The 17,857-nt window shown below is 47.9% G+C and overlaps 8 protein-coding genes across 8 annotated transcripts; 4 read left to right on the forward strand and 4 right to left on the reverse strand.

Moving 5' to 3' along the window:
- Window positions 1–14: 14 nt before the first annotated feature.
- On the forward strand, window positions 15–1,162 carry BDCG_03730 (30S ribosomal protein S13). Its single transcript, XM_045419385.1, has 4 exons — window positions 15–94; window positions 177–221; window positions 340–606; window positions 723–1,162. Exons 1-4 carry the CDS (start codon window positions 92–94, stop codon window positions 783–785), a joined length of 378 nt encoding a protein of 125 aa, XP_045275703.1. The 5' UTR covers window positions 15–91; the 3' UTR covers window positions 786–1,162.
- Window positions 886–2,743, reverse strand: BDCG_03731 (ribosome biogenesis protein YTM1). Its single transcript, XM_045419386.1, has 2 exons — window positions 2,509–2,743; window positions 886–2,417 (listed from the first exon to the last, which is right to left on the reverse strand). The coding sequence occupies exons 1-2, from the start codon at window positions 2,648–2,650 to the stop codon at window positions 1,087–1,089; spliced, it is 1,473 nt and encodes a 490-aa protein (XP_045275704.1). The 5' UTR covers window positions 2,651–2,743; the 3' UTR covers window positions 886–1,086.
- Window positions 2,744–2,748: 5 nt separating this feature from the next.
- Window positions 2,749–6,009, reverse strand: BDCG_03732 (uncharacterized protein). The gene is made up of 4 exons (XM_045419387.1): window positions 5,501–6,009; window positions 4,929–5,427; window positions 3,844–4,867; window positions 2,749–3,782 (listed from the first exon to the last, which is right to left on the reverse strand). Exons 1-4 carry the CDS (start codon window positions 5,660–5,662, stop codon window positions 2,939–2,941), a joined length of 2,529 nt encoding a protein of 842 aa, XP_045275705.1. The 5' UTR covers window positions 5,663–6,009; the 3' UTR covers window positions 2,749–2,938.
- A 707-nt stretch (window positions 6,010–6,716) lies between these two features.
- On the forward strand, window positions 6,717–10,020 carry BDCG_03733 (zinc metalloprotease; the record flags this gene model as incomplete). The annotated part of the gene is made up of 3 exons (XM_045419388.1): window positions 6,717–7,611; window positions 7,665–9,733; window positions 9,832–10,020. 3 exons carry the CDS (start codon window positions 6,717–6,719, stop codon window positions 10,018–10,020), a joined length of 3,153 nt encoding a protein of 1,050 aa, XP_045275706.1.
- A 430-nt stretch (window positions 10,021–10,450) lies between these two features.
- BDCG_03734 (STE24 endopeptidase) lies at window positions 10,451–12,147 on the forward strand (the record flags this gene model as incomplete). The annotated part of the gene is made up of 5 exons (XM_045419389.1): window positions 10,451–10,465; window positions 10,543–10,725; window positions 10,816–11,562; window positions 11,629–11,821; window positions 11,915–12,147. The coding sequence occupies 5 exons, from the start codon at window positions 10,451–10,453 to the stop codon at window positions 12,145–12,147; spliced, it is 1,371 nt and encodes a 456-aa protein (XP_045275707.1).
- BDCG_03735 (uncharacterized protein) lies at window positions 11,480–13,346 on the reverse strand. Its single transcript, XM_045419390.1, has 2 exons — window positions 12,344–13,346; window positions 11,480–12,183 (listed from the first exon to the last, which is right to left on the reverse strand). The coding sequence occupies exon 1, from the start codon at window positions 13,106–13,108 to the stop codon at window positions 12,470–12,472; it is 639 nt and encodes a 212-aa protein (XP_045275708.1). The 5' UTR covers window positions 13,109–13,346; the 3' UTR covers window positions 11,480–12,183; window positions 12,344–12,469.
- Window positions 13,347–13,420: 74 nt separating this feature from the next.
- On the forward strand, window positions 13,421–14,995 carry BDCG_03736 (uncharacterized protein). The gene is made up of 2 exons (XM_045419391.1): window positions 13,421–13,599; window positions 13,733–14,995. The coding sequence occupies exons 1-2, from the start codon at window positions 13,526–13,528 to the stop codon at window positions 14,145–14,147; spliced, it is 489 nt and encodes a 162-aa protein (XP_045275709.1). The 5' UTR covers window positions 13,421–13,525; the 3' UTR covers window positions 14,148–14,995.
- BDCG_03737 (eukaryotic translation initiation factor 2 subunit gamma) lies at window positions 14,778–17,857 on the reverse strand. Its single transcript, XM_045419392.1, has 3 exons — window positions 16,898–17,857; window positions 15,817–16,803; window positions 14,778–15,697 (listed from the first exon to the last, which is right to left on the reverse strand). The coding sequence occupies exons 1-3, from the start codon at window positions 17,437–17,439 to the stop codon at window positions 15,667–15,669; spliced, it is 1,560 nt and encodes a 519-aa protein (XP_045275710.1). The 5' UTR covers window positions 17,440–17,857; the 3' UTR covers window positions 14,778–15,666.

Consider the following 17,857-nt stretch of genomic DNA (forward strand, 5'->3'; position numbering starts at 1 on the left):
CAAACCCTCATTATCACGAACGAAACATCCCGGATCCAATTGTGCTTGCCGGCATCCACACCAAGGACAAGCAGATTTGCTGGTAGCCAAAATGGTGAGCAAATAGCATCGCACCCATGTCTTTATCGCACCATCTAAATTGCCCACTGCGATCCCCGCTAACATCTTTTCAAAAGGTCTTTATTCTCGGCATCAACTTCCCCGAGCGACAGCTCGTCAAGGCAAGCAATCCAACCCCCCAATGCCCTGCCCCATAACCACCTGAAAAAGGCAACAGTCCAGAAAAAGAAAAAAGAAGTTATTAAAAGTCCCCTTTATCTAACGCGAGTAAACGAACAGCAAGCTCTCCAATCCTTCTTCGGCATTGGCCCGCTGACATGCAACAAAATCATGGCCCGCTTCTACGTGCACGAGACGGCGAAAATCGGCGATCTGGCAAACAAGCAGGTCCTCAGCTTGACAGCGGCACTTTCGGAAATGAAGATTGAAAACGACCTGAGACGGCAGATCTTGGATGACATTCGACGCTTGAGGGATACTGGCACGACTAGGGGTAGACGGCATGCGCTCGGCTTGCCGGTTCGCGGACAGAATACGAGGTCACAGGTACGGACTTTGATTTTTCTCCCACACGGTCTTATTCTCCTTGGGAGAGCATTTCCAATGCAAATACCTCTTTGAGGGCATGAGCTGTATATCCTTTACTAACGTTGACCTTATAGATCAAAACGGCGATCAAACTCAACAAGTTGGACCGAAGACTTGGACTCAAGGGGCCCAGGTAGCGAGCCGTATGGTGTTTCTCTCTTTTCATTTGGATATATTGTATGTTACCTGGGTCTTGCAAATGGCGTTTATTTTTGTACTGTATACTACAACATAGACTTGGGAATGTAAAAGAAATTATTTTCTGGTAATTAATGATATCTTTCTATGTATCTAGAGGCATTTGTGAAGTAAACAGATGGCAACGAGCGCTTTCGCGAACAACGCAATAGATAAAATCTTTTAAAAGCAAATATGCAACACGTAAAATTTCCATCCTCATTTCCCAGTCCTTTTCTTAACAACCACCATGCAAGAAAACTATCTAGCACTGTCTTCGTTCGGCATAACCCCTTCTCCCCTATTAATCTGTATCATCTTATCCTCCCCACCACTGACAATCCCCACAGATTTATCCCAGCAGACATCAAAGACCTTAACGCCTTCCCCACCAACGCGTTTCCCAACACCCTCCGCGCTCTTCCTAGGAATCGAATAGATGCTTTCGCCCATAACTCCATCTTTATCCGTCCTGGTCGACCGCACATCCCATATCCGACATGTCCCGTCGTGACTGCCACTAATCAATCCATAGGTACTATCAGGATCACGAGCCAGACAAACAACAGCATTTGTATGGCCTCTCAGCGTTAGTGCTGAGACCGTCGTCGCTGATGCGCGCGGATCTATTAGTGTGATATGTCTCGCGGAGGTCCCTGCGGCCAGAAGGCTGAGTTCAGCCATGTGTGCGACTGATAGCAGGGAGTGGGAGGCGGTACGTGTGTCGACTAGTGCGTTCGTGACAAGGTCCCAGGTGCGCAGCGAATGGTCCCACGACGTAGAGTAGCCGACGGTGGAGTCCTTCGCATCGAATATTGCAGCGGAGACGGGTGCGGTATGCGATTTCAGCAATGCGAGCGGTCCACGCTGCGGAACGGAGACGGATGAATTTAACTTCCGTCTCTTCGAGCTTCGGACTGCACTTGATGGAAGTAGATTTTCAGGAGCAGCTGGACTGTCTGATTTTTTCGTCGACCAGAGTCCTACCGAATGATCTGCTGAGGCGGAAAGGATACGGTTTGATTTAGCGTGTACAGCTACTGAATCAACGCTCCCTTTATGTCCATAGAGTTCTAGCTGTGGGGTGATCGTTGCTGAAAATCCATCTTCGCTTTCAGCGTATTTCCACAGTCGCACTGTACGGTCGAGGCCCGATGATATGATCTGGTTTGGCGAGACCATTCTCGCGCACTTAATTGAAGCCGTATGTCCCCCTTCGCCCGCGGATGGAGACACGGCAATTGTCTCCGAAGACATATTCCACATCCGCAGCAACCCATCATAACTTGCTGATAAGATCCTCTCCTGGCCTGCATTTACTCGAGACCCGCTTCCAGCGCTCGATGTAGCGGAAAGGACATCCACGGCGCTGACCCAGTCATCGTGAAGAAACGAGGCGACATGCAATGGAGGAACTAGAGCGCGGACATACTCGAGGTCGAGTGTCGTTTCAGCCGATATGCCATTCGCCGTTAGGTACTCGTCAATAGACGTTCGTAGGTATGTTCCGTTTATTAAAAACTCGAATGGAATGGGCTTTTCGGATCCCAGAAGGTTGTTCACCAGGGTCGATAGAGCATATCTTCGTAGGCCTTTCACACAGCAAAATCACAATATGCACAAAATTAGTCAAAATAGTACTATCTAACAAATGCTCTCCTAAAATGTCGAACAAGAACTTACCAGTAGGCACAAGAATTGGTCCAGTACTATCTGGAAGGGCAATATCTTCATGTCGCGAAGTGAGCTTGAGGCGGACTTGCCTCTGGACTGGCTCCGTCGCGGTGACGCTGACGTCAAGGGAATTATCCTCCATTCCGTCCATTTTGAAGGAATCTGTAATAAGACTGAATTTCTAGCACCTGTTGTTATACTTCAATTAGTTTATCGTGGACAACCGCCAGGTTATGGGAGCTCGTGTGGGTTTTTTTTTACGGTGGCCGGAACGGCAAAGTGTGCAAATTCCGGGAATGCGCTTAAATTGCCATGAGACAAGTGAAATAGAAAATAATTAAAATAAGTTAATGGAGAATATAGTATGCTTAAACAAAATTTGTCTGATGTACTGAACCATCCCGTAGATTAATTAATGAATACATTATCCTAGATATATTTATGCCGATGTTCGCGAAGACCTGCGAATATCAGCAATCGCTCTCCTCCGATGGTCCGAATCCGCAAAGAGCGCCCTGATCAGGTCTATTACCTCCCCCGGAGAAAACTCGAGTTGCAATTCACCCTCCGTCCACAGATATTTGATGTCCGCCAATGAGCTCTCAAGAATGTTAGTCAGATATTGGAACTTTAGCCAGTTCGGGACATATACCGCCGTCATCGGTACAGCTTCTGATTGTTCACCAACCGTATTTTGACCGGATTTAGATTCCGGAAGGAACAAATCCTCAAGTTTAGAAATCTTGTTACAGAATTCTGCAAGCCGTTGTGATTCAGGGTCTGAAATATCGCTCAAGTCCTCGATATCGAGAATCATCTTGTTTATGACAGTTGAGAGCAAAGAGCCTATGGATTGGAGAAGTGCAGATGGCGACAAGATGGACTGCCATTCTTTATGAAGATGTCGCATCCGATCGACTGTTGCGCTGACTGCATTCTCACACTCTCCTAGGTAGGGTTGTACGGAACAACTGCCAAATCCCTGGCTTCCATCTAGCAGATCAGACAATATTGTGCGTTGCGCCTGCATTTCTTTGCTGTAGGCAATTCTACCGAACTTCTCGAGGGTTTCAGTATCGGACTTTAATCGGGGAAGATTATGTGCCTCCGTCAGCTCCCGTAGTCGCTCCGCGAAATACATGCTATCATTGTACAAGAACATTTGGCCACCGGTGAATTTTTGAGAGTAGAACATCGGTGCTAGGGCCTTGAACATTGCAGTGACCAGAGTCGGGAGTGAGAGCAGAGCAGGGCCGGACGAAGCGATTGGAAGATTCGAATACCTTTTGGACAGGATAATTTAGAAACATGGCCAATTCTAGAATTGGAATTGGATCAACTTACTCTGCTGATGCGAGCTTTTCAGAATCTGAGACTTGACTTTGAATTATCCCCATGATCGCATCGGGTATATTCGAAATGGTATAAAATTCCCTTAAAGTGACCTCCCGACGGGGGGAATCCTTTCCGTCTCCATGACCGCCATTTACATGAGCTGCAGGTTGAGCCGCATGACCAGATGACTCTGGGGGAGGGTCTGCGCCCTCATCTTCATCGCCCCAGCCCCAAGCGTCTTCATCCTCATCTCCTTCACCGCCAGCCGGCTTATTCTGCTGTTCTGACTCTAGCGTATCAGGCTCATCAAGTCCCCAGGCGCTAAAATCATCATCCTCCTGGTTGACGGGCTGTTTTTGAGTACCGGCGTCATTGCTTTGTTCGTTATCACTGGCCCATCCAGCATTCCAATCATCAGAATTTTCAGAAAAGACTTTATCCTTCTGAGACACCTGTTCTGTTTCCACCCTTTCTACCTTACGTGTCTCCCCCGAGCTAGTGGATAAAGCAACTCTGACTTCATCCAAGGATTTGATTCGTCGCTGATTGAGCCATATGCGGGGTATTTGTTGTGTAAACGATGTTAATTCAGTCGATCCGGGGCAACCAAGGCCATCTAAGGCTTGTTGGAATTTATGGATATGCTCCAATATCACCTGAAATTCCCTCATTCCATCAACATCTGCGGGTATGGAAGGTAGCAACTTCTTCGAAATGAGAGATGAAATCATCGGCGGAGCTAACTTTGAATTCAGGGGATTTTTGATTGTAGCTGGTAGACATTCCTCAAGATATCTTAAGAAACGAGTAAGGGTATCGAAAATGTCAGTTGGCTGAGTGATTGAAGGTTGAGGGAGCAATTGAATCGAATTTCCATCACACGAGATAGTGAAGGCTTCTTCCGTCCCAGGTGGTAAGAGGACTGGATCTAGGATATAAGAATAAACATCCCTATATAAGGAATCTACAATGGAGTCCAGCATGTCCAACTTTGTAAGGGCATTGAGGACATTGCCTAGGTTGGAAGAGGGTTCTTTTAGCCAAGTTAGCTAGAATCAGTTAATAGAGTAGCAAATGGGGTATAATAGACGCACCAGAGTCGTCAGTGACAACAGTCATTAGGCCTAATTTAGAGTCAAGCTTGACCAACGAATTCCACTTTTGCAGCGCAGTTGTCGCTATGGCAGTCCGCAAGCCTGCCACATTTCCAGATAATACACGGAGGACAGGAGTGGTCGGAGGTAAATCGGTGGTTTTCATTAGCATCTCAATCTCTTCGAAAAGCCCAGTAGCAGTTTCCAGACCGTCCTGATCAATAGCCATCAGGGCAGAGGATATGCGATAGTCGATGGTTCGAATGTCCTCCAGCTTCCTCGTTACAGCCTCGTTGAAAGCAATCTCATTCTCCAACAGTTCAACCTTCTTGGAAGCATCCGTAACCTGGCCTTGAAGCTGCTGTCCAATTTCATGCTGTCGAATGATTTCCCGCGCCGTTGATCTTGACCGCTCAATATCCTCATGGAGCTGCTTTGCCTGGGATATCCATCCATCCACATCTGATGCGGTGTCTCGACTAAGCAGAGAGATTTCATTCTAGACGAGAGAAGTTAGAATTAAGACTCAGGTAACCAATTGTACTCTAGGGAGTTCATATGGTGGGTTCTACCTCAACCTCCTCTCTAGATTTGGCTATATGTCGGAGCTCTTTGGCAGCGGCGGTAGAGGGAAACTCCGCGGAAACGATACTTTCTGCCTCGGGGAACGATCCGTCGGTCAGAAACTTGTATATAGCTAGACAGACATCCTCATCGGAGATCTTTGGGGCCATTGTGAAGCTGTTGGAAACTGTCGTTTTTGCTGGTTGATGGCGGAACTGGTTTTGGTATCCGGCTTAGAACCTTGGAAGCTCCGATGCGCAAATCACCAAGGGCGCAACTACGGACCAAATGTCAATAATAGGCAACTCCGGCGGAATTTAGTAGAGAGGATAAGAAAAGTGGTTATTTATCGTTGTTGACAGCTCAGCGTCACCGCGGTGCCAAGACTTCCGTCCTCACTTTGACTTTCGGCCCGCGATTTGACTTTGAAGCGGGAGAAAATCCTCTCGCGAGCCTTGTTGTGCAAAGTATCAAATCTGCAAGGCTACAGTTTCGAAGTTGTTTGCTTCAAACAAATAACAAATAATTTATTATTGAGGTGTCCTCTCTTTTCAAGCGTATGCGGCAACACACCAGATTCATACGCTGCTTTCTCACCTGACCGGGGTTCTATCAGTAAACCCCCTCCCTCTATTTCCACCGAGGCTCTCCTACACAAACTGAACGAACGGCACCGTGTCTCTCTTTACTAGAAAGGTTCTCTGGAGTACGATCGTTAATGTAAGTTTATAGAAGAAAGTGTCATTGAAGTGTTGTTGAGTCTTTATCGTGGAATATCGGACCCAATTTACCCCTCCATTCGATTTTTATATCGTTGGATGCGCCCCCCTCCAAGTCCTCTATTTACTATCGTCCAGAAGATGTTTGACCTTATGCCACCGGCATGCACTACTACCCCTCTGCTGGAATCCTTATCTACATGTTAGGAATTCCCTCTGCAAAACTGTATCTGCCCTGCTACCTACGTTGTTCTGGAGATACACGTGGGTGCGGGTTTGCGCGTTCCCTGATGGCATGCCCCTGCTGCTGAAAACGGAACAAAAAATGTCATTATTTACTATACTATACCTTGTTATGTTTTGCTATCAAGTTTAGTGATATTGATACGTATGATGGTCGACACATTTCGAGGATCGCGCTGACAGCTACTAGTGCTCGAAACCACTGCCCGCCCGGAATCATTACAGCAACCTTCACTCCAGAAACCTATTATCAGAAGTCAAGATGCCTTCTTTTGAGAAAAAGAATTATTTTAGACGCCTCCAAAGGTTTAAGCCTGACTATTCGCCCGAGAACTTCACCCAGTATGAGTCCGAAAGGACAGGGATGAGGGTGGTCGTTATTGATCGAAAAGGCCCAAAGGTTTGGGGGCATTTTGTTCTTGCCACAGAGATTCTTGATGATTCTGGTGCACCTCACACTTTAGAGCATCTTTGCTTCATGGGATCTAGAAACTATCAATACAAAGGGTTTCTTGATAAGCTTGCTACTAGAGCCTATTCACAAACAAATGCCTGGACTTCTACGGACCACACAGCGTACACGTTGTTTACTGCAGGCTGGGCTGGATTTTCACAGATTCTGCCCGTCTACCTGGAGCATATTGTTGCTCCCACTTTAACTGACGCTGGCTGCTATACTGAAGTGTATCATGTTGACGGCACAGGCAATGATGCCGGTGTGGTATATTCAGAAATGCAGGGCGTGCAGAATAATCCATCTGAATTGATAGATCTGAAATCTCGACGACTTCTGTATCCAGAAGGGATTGGTTTCCGTTATGAAACCGGCGGAATGATGGAACAACTCCGGGTTCTGACGGCAGAACGTATCCGTTCTTTCCACAGGAAGATGTATCAGCCGAAAAACCTCTGCCTGATCCTTACAGGAGAAGTAGACCATGATAACATGCTGCAAATTCTAAATGATTTTGAGGATACGGTCCTCGATGTGATTCCAAGCCCTAGTGACCCCTTCAGAAGGCCGTGGATAGACTCACCGCCAATACCTCCGCTAAACACGTCTATTGTGGAAAAGGTGGAATTCCCCGAGGCGGATGAATCTTTCGGCGAGATTGAGATTCGATTTCTTGGTCCAGATTGCAGTGATATCCTCTTAAGTAAGTGTTCTCGCTATCTACCCCTTCTTAAACGCTATGGCTAACATCCATAGGTGGCGCGCTTAATGTGGCTCTTCTTTATCTTGCGGGCTCCTCTGCTACAGTCCTTGAGAATACCCTTGTGGAGAAAGAACATCTCACAAGCGCTGTGTATTATTCCACATCGGAGACGCCTCGAACAGAAATCTGTTTTACCCTCACTAGCGTAGCCACCGAAAAACTTGGGCATGTTGAGCGTCGCTTCTTTGAGGTGTTAAATGAGGCCATGCAAAATGAGATTGATATGGAATATATGAAAGAGTGCGTGCGAAGGCAGCGCCGGGGCTGGAAATTTTCCACTGAGAATTCGTCTTACCCTTTTGCAAGCTATGTCATCACCGACTTCTTGTTCGGCAAGAGAGATGGCTCTACCCTTCGCCATGTCGCAAGCCTTCAAGAGTACGATGAGTTGGAAAAATGGCACGACAAACAATGGCGCGATTTTATCAAGCAATGGATATCCGACGCCCCTCATGTTTCAGTACTGGGCGTACCTTCCTCCAAGCTTGCCGCTAAGTTGAAAGCCGATGAACTATCCAGAGTCGAGGAACGGCAGAAAGCTCTTGGAAAGGAAGGTTTAAAGCAATTAGCGAAAAAGTTGGAGGAGGCCAAAGCAGAAAACGACAAGGAGATACCACAGGGAGAACTGGCCAAATTCAAAGTTCCTGGGGTGGAATCCATCCCTTTCATCAAGACGACAACAGCAAAGTCGGGAGTTGCTCTAAGTGCGGGTCGTCCTAATAACCGAATCCAAAAAATCGTCGACATGGACATGTCGAACTCGCCCTTGTTCATTCACTTTGAACACGTCACTAGCAACTTCATCCAGGTCTTCCTGAATATCTCAACAACTTCTGTGCCAGCAGAACTGCGCCCACTTCTGGCTGTGTACATGGAAGCTTATTTCCACCTTCCAGTTCTTCGAAATGGAGAAAAAGTTCCCTTTGAACAGGTCGTCGTTGAACTAGAAAAGGACACAATTTCCTATGGTATGGACATGGGGCATCATAACCCTGAGATGCTCATAGTTAGTTTCCAAGCGGAGCCAGACAAGTATGATGCTATTATCTCCTACATAAACGAACTTTCATGGGAATCCATATTCGACGTGGAACGGCTAAAGGCTATCACCACCCGGCTGCTCTCTGATGTTCCGGATGCCAAGCGCAGTGGGAGCAGTATGGTAGATGCGGTGCACACGATGGTCACGCACACCCAGGAATCAATCTCCCGTGCCATGACCCCTCTAACTAAAGCCTTGTATCTGAAGCGTACAAAACGCCTACTTGAGAAAACCCCTGAAGTCATTGTTTCTAGAATGGAAGAGATCAGGAAGCAGCTTTTCCGATTCGAAAATTTCCGAATCTTCGTCATTGCGGATATGGATCAGCTCCACAAACCTTCTTCAGCGTGGGAACCATTTGTTCGTCGACTGGATGTCACTCAACCACTCAATCCGATCATAAAACTGCGAGATCGTCTTACGGATGCGGCCAAAAACCCCGGGACAATCGCGCATATCGTTCCGATGACAACCATCGACTCCTCCTTTTTACTCACTAGCGCCAAGGGTTTGGACTCTTACAATCACCCCAAGCTTCCCGCGCTATTAGTTACCATGGCCTATATGAATGCGGTGGAAGGCCCATTGTGGGTAGCTATCCGCGGGACGGGTCTGGCCTACGGCGCCCGGTTCATACACAACGTGGATAGCGGTTTTCTCTACCTAGAAGTGTACCGATCCCCAAATGTCCACAGGGCGTTTGAGGAGGGCAAGAAAATTGTCGAAGACCATTTGTCTGGAGCCACACAGTTCGACCCACATATGGCCCTCGAGGGCGCCATCAGCAGCATTGTGCTAGATTACGCCAACGAGCAGCCGACGCAGGCCAGTACCGCACAGGCGAGTTTTGTCCGCCAGGTCATCCGAGAATTGCCCAGTGACTACCAGGAGAAGCTATTGCGGAAGATAAGAGAGATTGGCATTGAGGAGATCAAGGAGATTCTGAGGGACTTTATATTGCCCCTTTTCACACCGAGCAAGTCAGATATTATAGTCTGTTGTGGGAGAGTGCTTGAAGAGGTGAGATATAGATATACATTTATCAACTCCTGTTCCAATTTCTTATTTATTTACTTTTCTAAGTTTTACATGTGAATTTTGACTGACTATCCCTACAGCCTCTCAGGAAGGGTTTCGAAGGTGTTGGATACAAGCTAGAGGTGCACGATCTGAAATACTTCGAGGATGACTATGGATTCAAGCTCGAGGAATTTAAAATTGAAGAGCCTGAAGACGAAGACGAAGACGATGAAGAGGAGGGATCGGGGAGTGAAGATGGGAGTGACGATCACGACATGGCGAATTGATAGTGACTAGTTACTGGTAACTAGAACAAGGTCCGGGGGGAACAATAGAACGCGGCTGGCTTTGGCTATTCCATTTTCAGGAATAGATAGATACCTGTCTACGGATTCTTGGTTACTAATTCAATTACTTTTCGTATGACTGATATTATTTTGGAGTTTATATTCCTTGGGACATAGTTAAATGCGTAGTTATATGGTTATCAGAAGGCCAGCTTGAACCATATGGGCTGGACTCGGTCTTGGCACTTTCTGCCGCAGAACATCTAATCTGGATTTATATTTATACAAAGACCGAGCTCGTCTCCAACTCCTGAACAACGCACCTCGTATCCATCCTGCTGCCTGCTACCTGCTGCCATCTGCCCAGTCCATTAACACACCACTGGCAGCAGCTTTCTTTTCCATCTCGGGTAGACTGAATTACTGGGCCATGAATATCCTTCAGGTGCGCTTTCAAATTCGTTGCCCGTCTCGCCTCACACTTAATGGACATCCATACTGATAGGAACATGCGTTGTATAGCAACTCGCGCAGTTGCTAGATCGCCCATTCTTCCCCTGGAAGAAGGTGATCGTGGGCTTTTCGGTCGGCCAGTTCATCCTTGAAGGATTCCTCTCGTTACGACAGTATGGGATCCTGCAAAAAACGAAGCCTCCAAAGGTTTTGGAGGAGGAGGTTTCGCAATCTGTCTTTGATAAGAGCCAGGTATGCTGGGGGTCACCGTCTGCTTGTTCTCTATGTGTTGGTCGTTAATATATTGACTAACACGTTTATCTTTTCCCCCATTGACTGTAGGCATATGGACGGGCAAAGGCCAAATTCGGTTTCGTGTCGGGTCTCTATGGCCAAATCCAGAACCTCGCAATCATTTACTACGATGCCCTGCCAAAACTGTGGGCTGTAACCGGTCTTTTCCTCACCCGCTACATGCCCGAACGTTTCACCGGAGAAATATCTCATACCTTGGCCTTCGTCTTTACCTTTAACATCATCACCACGATCCTGTCTTTGCCAATCTCGTATTACAGCACTTTCGTCATTGAGGAGAAATTCGGCTTCAACAAGCAGACTCTCAAACTATGGGTTACGGATATGATCAAGGGGCAATTCTTGGGAATTGTTCTTGGAGTTCCGATCATCAGCGCTATCTTGAAAATCGTCCAGAAAACTGGCACTAGCTTTTTCTATTATCTATGGCTCTTTGGCATCTTTGTCCAGCTATTCGCTATCACTATCTACCCAATTGCCATTCTGCCGTTGTTCAACAAGCTAACCCCCCTGGAACCCGGAAAACTGAAGGCTGGTGTTGAGGACCTGGCCAAAAAGCTCAAGTTCCCGCTTAAGGAGCTGCATGTCATTGATGGTAGTAAGAGGAGCGCTCACAGCAATGCCTATTTCTATGGGCTTCCATGGAAGAAGCATATTGTCATTTATGATACTCTGATTGAGAAGAGTGAGCCTGAGGAAGTCGTTGCGGTTCTGGGGCATGAGTTGGGCCACTGGAGTCTTAACCACACCACTAAGCTTTTTGGAATTGCACAGGTATGTTGGAGCGGCTACTACGTCTTATAAAGTGAGGTCGTTGGCTAACTAGGTTATCTTTTATAGTTCCATATGTTCTACATCTTTGCTCTTTTCTCCGCCTTTGTGAACAACAAATCATTGTACCATGACTTCGGATTTATCAACGAGATGCCCATTATGATTGGCTTTATTCTATTCTCTGACGCCCTCGCCCCAATGGACGCCGTGGTTAAACTCCTAATGAACATTCTAAGCAGAAAATTCGAATTCGAAGCCGGTAAGCAAACCCTCAACCCAACAACCCCAACACATAAATATCCCGAACGCAAACCGTAGTTTACATGAGATAAAACAATTAAAAATCTGCTAGATGCCTTTGCCGTAAACCTTGGATACTCCACCGAGCTCGCCAAGTCCCTCCTCAAGCTCCAGATTCAGAACCTTTCCACCATGGACGCAGACTGGATGTATGCCAGCTACCATTATTCGCATCCAATTCTGACGGAAAGACTTGCAGCCCTCGGCTGGAGTGGAGGAAAGGTGACCGAGGGTAAATCAGAAGACAGCGAGAAGCCAGTCAAGGCTACGGATCGGGAGCCGTGAAGGAGCTGGACAGATGAGCCCGCAACACTTTTTCTCCTAAAGTGATGGTTAGACATTGGGAAACTATATTAAGGACGCGGGGGGAGAAAACAAAATTGTAGGGTTATTTAGGTAGTTTCTTTTCTTTTCTTTTCTTTTCTTTTCTCTTTTTCTTTCTCGGCCTGGTTTGTTTTAAGGAACTTTAGGGAAATCTTACCAGAGGTTATAATGCGTTTCACTGATTCAAAGTATTTCTTTCTCTCCCACTCGACCACGTATTCCATCCCATCAGCCGAAAGAAAGCATGAAGAATAGTTCCCAACCACACTTCCCAACACCTTCCTCACCCTGTAGTCGTAGTTTTAAATTTAGCCCTCTTTTCCTCCTTCCGCCTCTCCTTCTTCCTCCTCTTCCTCTCCTCCTTATCAATCGCCCCTATCCCTTGCCCAGCGCCAGAGCCACCGCCAACATCCATCGGCACAGGCATCTGCGCTTGATCCCCCTCTTCAGCTTCCCCATCCCCATCCCCAGCATCCACAACCTCCTGTTCCCGCTCATAACTCTCCAGATCCTGCCATCCATCATCAACCATCTTCTTCCCTCTTCCCCTCCCTATTCCCTCCCCACTCCAATCCTCCCCATCTCCCCCAATCTCCCTCGACTGCAACGCAAACACCGCCCCGCCCCCTTGCCCCTCCAACCTGGCAAACGTCAAATCCCTCCCCAGCACCTCCCCAGCCAGTCCGGCCTGGACACGCTTCAAGTTGTGGATGATGAGATTGGGTGCGGAGCCTGTGTTTGCCGAAACGGGGCCGTGGCCGGAGAGGGTGGAGTCGGGTTGTAGGCTGGGGTCTGTGGCGGCGCGGTCGAGGTAGGCGGAGAGGAAGTCGTGGGCGGCGGAGGGGGAGATGCGGTGGGTTTTTGTGTGGGAGGGGTGGATTGTGGTTGGGGGGAGCGGGTGAGGGGTTGATTGGAAGGCCATGGCGTATTCTATGTTTTCTCTTTTATGGAGTCGTTGCTTTTGAAATCTCCCGTCGGGATTGGCGTTTGGTTGGTGCTGTTGCGGCGGCTGGCTTGGGTTGGGAGGTGGTATTGTCTCCTTGGGTATATTGGCTGGATTTTATTTCATGTTTCATTCTTTGGAGGTTATTGATGTATACGAAGTAATAGTTTCAGGGTGTGTTTATTTTAATATAAGAAGTATTTAAGTAAAGATCTCATCATCCCAAGCTGCGAGCAAAAAATAAAAGATCTCGGGCAAAATTTTTCCGGCCCGCTCATTGGCCGAACATCGCTGAACCTCAACTTCAACTTCTCCAGTTTCTGCTCATGTTTCGACATCAGAACACTCCGCTGCCACCACCATTGCAGCTACGGATCTAACATTCACTCTGGCAAGATGGCGTGCCTACACTGCACGAGGGCGCCAGTCTCCCTTTTCTCCGCGAAATCTCTCTTCGAATCTCTCCCACGGTATGTCTACTCTCTTTGCTCCGAATCCGCCCTCCCCCCAATCTTTCGAAATGCCCCATTGAATCAACCCACCTTCCTTCATCCGACTGAAACAGAATGTCGCAAAATAAAATCTAGCTAATAATAACTACAGCCGACCTGCCTCCTCCCTCGTCATAAAACCCCAATCCCAGTCGTCCCGCTCCCAATCCCGCGCCTTCTCCCACCTCTTCTCCAAACGACAGCCGACAGCAGCCACATCAACCACATCTTCCTCACAACCATCAATACTCCACCGCCTCCTCCCGTCACCCGCTACCACTACTGCCTTTGCGCAACCCACGAGCGCGACAACAGCGGGTTTGCCGCTCCTATCATTATCAATACCGTCTTTCCCCACCCGCCCATTCTCCGCCTCAGCAGCCCTGGGGGCGAAGCGGGTTACGTTTAACCCCAGCCGCCGCGTGCAGAAGCGCCGCCATGGGTTCCTGGCAAGATTGAAGACTCAGAGTGGGCGGAAGATTTTGGCGAGGAGACGGGCAAGGGGGAGGAAGTATTTGAGTTGGTAGGCAAGGAGGAGGGGGAACCGCGCCCCCGGGGGCGGGGGTTTATTACTCCCTTTTATTTTGTATTCTTCATATAAACATTTTATTTCCTTACCTGTGCTGAATTTGATATAAAATGTTTTTGGTTGGGCTAGTTTGTTCTTTGGGCCGGGATGTGAGGGTTCGGTCGTTATGCTGTGGGTATGCTGTGTACGATATTTAACTCTACGGTGAATCTGTGTCGGGGGGAGAAGAAGCTTTCATGCATTGAAGTTGGGCCCATTCTACCACTCCACAATCCCTTGCTTCGGGGATTCCATGTTCAAAAATGCCAAAGTTTTACTTGCCAGCCTCGGTGATTCTCTCCAACGAGGCTTTTTTGAGGTATTTCTTCTGGCATTCCTGGCCACTGTCGGGACGGGGTAATACTTCAATCTGCAATCTTCAAGCTTTCTACTCCCTTCTGCCTCCTACCTTCCCCCATCCACCGGGACATCTGCGGATCTTTTCGATATGCGGGAGCATTACGCACACCAATCCCGCGATTTTCTCCCTTCTAAATACCAAGCTAGATGCCAGCCATTGAATATGATATCTACCCTCCCGCCTCTCTGTAGACTAACTCGCAAGAATTCGATTTCTGAATATGTAGATATTTACTTTCATTCCATGTTCTATTTTTAACATACTGGGCCGTTCTGACTCCTGTTCGCTGTGGCTGAAGGTGCTATGGCGAGTTCTATTGTTTTTACAACGTTTTGGAAGAAATGTGATATCATTCATTGCCTTGAAATTGGGACGGCGAATGAGATCAAATTATGCGATGAAACTTTAACGTGAGATGCACTCCCAAACCAGCTGGTATGCCTATATATCATTATCCTTATTAATATATATATATATATGAGGGATAGAGACAGAAAGTGGAAGAGAAAGAGAGTTCAAATTTCCACCTTCTCCTCACCATGCACATAGAAATTGCAGAGGCTAAAACAAGGGACAGAAAAATATTTTCAAAAAAAAGAGGAATCATCCAGTTGTGAAAGTTTTCTATCTTTTAACAAACTATGAAGGTCAAAAGGAACTCGTTTTGGTATTTAGACAGAAGTCAAGACATGATTAAGATGAGAACGTGAAGCGTAACATAATGCATCTGAATTGGTTTGGATTGGATAGGTGGCTCAATTCCGAGACAGGGTGGAAGGAAGAACAAGGACGTATCGGTTTTCGTTTCTTTCTCTTTTGTTATATATCCCTTTTTTATTAAAAATTTTATTCCGATGCTAAGATAAAGTTGTTCGCTGTAGCAGCTTCTTTTTCCACCCTCCTTCTGGTATCCTTGGTACATCTGTGTCCGCCATTTTTGCCGTGCCAGCAGACTATTCGTTGCGCAATTTTCCTGCCATCTGTGAGACAGATGGCCAACTTTTTTCCGGGTCTCTAATTCATTTTCTACGCGTTGTGGTGGCCTGGTTGGACGGGATGCGATATATTTGAGGGGGATTGACAAGAATAGCATAGTGACCACAGTGGAAGGCATCGCTCAGTCAGCAATTGGCTCAAGTGTGTTACCACTAGAGTAAAAATAATTAGTATATATTAAAGGCTGAACATGAAACGCGACCGGGGCGACAATAAACAACCAGTTCAAGGGAAGGAAAGAACGAATGGATAGAAACAGACAAAAACTTACGCGACAATATTGGCCCACCCAATCAAACGCCAATGTTTATCAATCCGTCGACTCAGCGCAATCTTCTCCCCAACCTCCGTGCACGCAGGACTCGTCAAGCTCAACTTGGCCGCATCGGCCTTGACGCCCATCACCTTCGCGCCCGTAGCCGTCGAGCCAATGTTAACCATGAGCACCTCATTCTTCGCCAGCTTGGATACCTTCGCCTGTTTCCCGTCCGCGGTCTTCACACCTAGCAGTCGTCTGAGGAGGAAATAGTTAACTTCGATCTCGGTGTAGATGGCCGGCAGACGGCCGCGGTGGCCCAGGACGAAACCTAGGAGACGATCGGCACGGCAGAGGGTGGGGTCGACCCGAGTTCCGACACCGATGAGGCCGCCGGGTACGGCAAATTTGAGGTCATTTTGCTCGGCAAGGAGGGAGACAACGCGGCTGAAGATGGGTCGGCACTGGATCTTGCCCTGTTCATCTTTGGTGACGATGCCGGGCCGGATCTCGATCTCATCGCCTAGTTTGAGCACTCCAGTTAGGATACTGCCACCGGCGACACCGCCGCGGAGCTCCTCGATCTCCGCACCGGGCTTGTTGACGTCGAAGGACCGGATGATGATCATATGTGGGGCGGCTTGGAAATCGCGGACGGGCACCGGGATGTGCGACACAAGATACTCATTGACGGCGTCGATGTTGTATTTCAGCTGGGCAGAGATGGGGATGATGGGTGAGCCGTCCGCGACAGTGCCGCGGATGAATTTTAATATCGACTGGTAGTGTTGTAGGGCACCGTCTTCGCGCATGAGGTCGACTTTGTTTTGGAGGATGATGATGTGGTTCAGTTTCATGATTTCGATTGCGGCCAGATGCTCTGATGTTTGTGGTTGTGGACAGGTTTCATTGCCGGCAATCAGGAGTAGAGCTGCGTCCATGACAGCTGCTCCTGAAAGCATAGTGCTCATGAGAATGTCGTGTCCGGGGCAGTCAACAAAGCTTGGGTGAATCATCCGTTAGCCTTGGAATTTATATAAGAGTAGTAGTAAAGATAAAAAAAAGGAACTCCCATGTGAGTCAAAATAAAACTTACGAAACGTGTCTGAGAAGGCGATATGTGCCTGTACATCCCTCTCTTTCGCAAGGAGGGTCCACTTCCTTTTCACTCTTGAAGCTCCTATAGCAGCCCGGGCGGGGACACTCCTCATTGTCACATTTGTAGACCTTGGCGTTGGCATAACCCAGCTTGATGGTAATATTTCTCTCCTGCTCATTCTTGAATCTGACTGTCTGTACACCAGAAATAGCCTTCACCACCGTCGATTTGCCGTGTGCGACGTGCCCAATGGTGCCAATATTGATAGTCGCTTGCCGTGCGATGATCTCAGGTGTCAGTGGCGTTAGGGTGGACAGGTCCAGAGTCTGAGGGTCTGGCTGTTCTGGAAGCTCGGGTTTCTTCTCTGCGGCCATCGGGGGCAGCGAAGATCGTTGCTTCATGGCGGATTTGAGGGACTGGCTGTCATGGTCTTGATCGAGGGGTTCTTGGTCCTCGATGTCGTCCGCGTTATTGGCGTTGCCCATTACGGGAGAGCCTGGATGGGAATCGTCGTCAGAATAGTCACTATGCGTAGCCATGGTGGCGGTTTAATATTCGATAGCCTAGCTTATAGTTGTTGTTGCGGTTGTCTGAATTTGCAGGCCTGGGTTGATCGCCGAGCGGGGAGGATGGATATATTGCTTGAAGGTATTTTTTTTGGCGAGAACCTTATCTGTGGGGTGCCGTCGGAATGTCTCTCAGGTTGAAGTGGGGGAGGGTATATTGCTTCCCTTCTGCTGCAACTGGCAAACAGAATAAATGTACGCGGAGTGCGAGAAGCTCCTAAAAAGCGCGAAGATAGGCTCAGGTGTGTATGGAGTCTGGCGTCTGGATGTTGAGATCTTATATCTGTTGTCGCCCGTTGTCAATTTTTCCGCAGTGAGATCAGATTGGTCACGTGTCCAGCACTCTGACTCATCAACCCTAAAAAGGTAGCTATTCCGTATGCTGAAGAAG

The sequence above is a fragment of the Blastomyces dermatitidis genome (genome assembly GCF_000003525.1).
Source record: "Blastomyces dermatitidis ER-3 genomic scaffold supercont1.3, whole genome shotgun sequence".
NCBI lineage: Eukaryota > Fungi > Ascomycota > Eurotiomycetes > Onygenales > Ajellomycetaceae > Blastomyces > Blastomyces dermatitidis.

What these genes read in the sequence shown, in the direction of transcription:
- BDCG_03732 (XM_045419387.1), bottom strand. Translation starts at nt 5,662, where the DNA reads ATGGCCCCAAAGATCTCCGATGAGGATGTCTGTCTAGCTATATACAAG. An exon ending in TGTTGTCACTGACGACTCTG is followed by an intron (nt 4,868 to 4,928) that starts GTGCGTCTATTA and finishes CTTGGCTAAAAG; the next exon opens with AACCCTCTTCCAACCTAGGC. An exon ending in GAAAAGCTCGCATCAGCAGA is followed by an intron (nt 3,783 to 3,843) that starts GTAAGTTGATCC and finishes CCTGTCCAAAAG; the next exon opens with GTATTCGAATCTTCCAATCG.
- BDCG_03735 (XM_045419390.1), bottom strand. Translation starts at nt 13,108, where the DNA reads ATGGCCTTCCAATCAACCCCTCACCCGCTCCCCCCAACCACAATCCAC.
- BDCG_03736 (XM_045419391.1), top strand. Translation starts at nt 13,526, where the DNA reads ATGGCGTGCCTACACTGCACGAGGGCGCCAGTCTCCCTTTTCTCCGCG. An exon ending in CTCTTCGAATCTCTCCCACG is followed by an intron (nt 13,600 to 13,732) that starts GTATGTCTACTC and finishes TAATAACTACAG; the next exon opens with CCGACCTGCCTCCTCCCTCG.
- BDCG_03730 (XM_045419385.1), top strand. An exon ending in CCGAGCGACAGCTCGTCAAG is followed by an intron (nt 222 to 339) that starts GCAAGCAATCCA and finishes GTAAACGAACAG; the next exon opens with CAAGCTCTCCAATCCTTCTT. An exon ending in GACAGAATACGAGGTCACAG is followed by an intron (nt 607 to 722) that starts GTACGGACTTTG and finishes TTGACCTTATAG; the next exon opens with ATCAAAACGGCGATCAAACT.
- BDCG_03737 (XM_045419392.1), bottom strand. Translation starts at nt 17,439, where the DNA reads ATGGCTACGCATAGTGACTATTCTGACGACGATTCCCATCCAGGCTCT. An exon ending in CGCCTTCTCAGACACGTTTC is followed by an intron (nt 16,804 to 16,897) that starts GTAAGTTTTATT and finishes GATTCACCCAAG; the next exon opens with CTTTGTTGACTGCCCCGGAC. An exon ending in GGGTGGGCCAATATTGTCGC is followed by an intron (nt 15,698 to 15,816) that starts GTAAGTTTTTGT and finishes TTTTTACTCTAG; the next exon opens with TGGTAACACACTTGAGCCAA.
- BDCG_03731 (XM_045419386.1), bottom strand. Translation starts at nt 2,650, where the DNA reads ATGGACGGAATGGAGGATAATTCCCTTGACGTCAGCGTCACCGCGACG. An exon ending in ACCAATTCTTGTGCCTACTG is followed by an intron (nt 2,418 to 2,508) that starts GTAAGTTCTTGT and finishes GCTGTGTGAAAG; the next exon opens with GCCTACGAAGATATGCTCTA.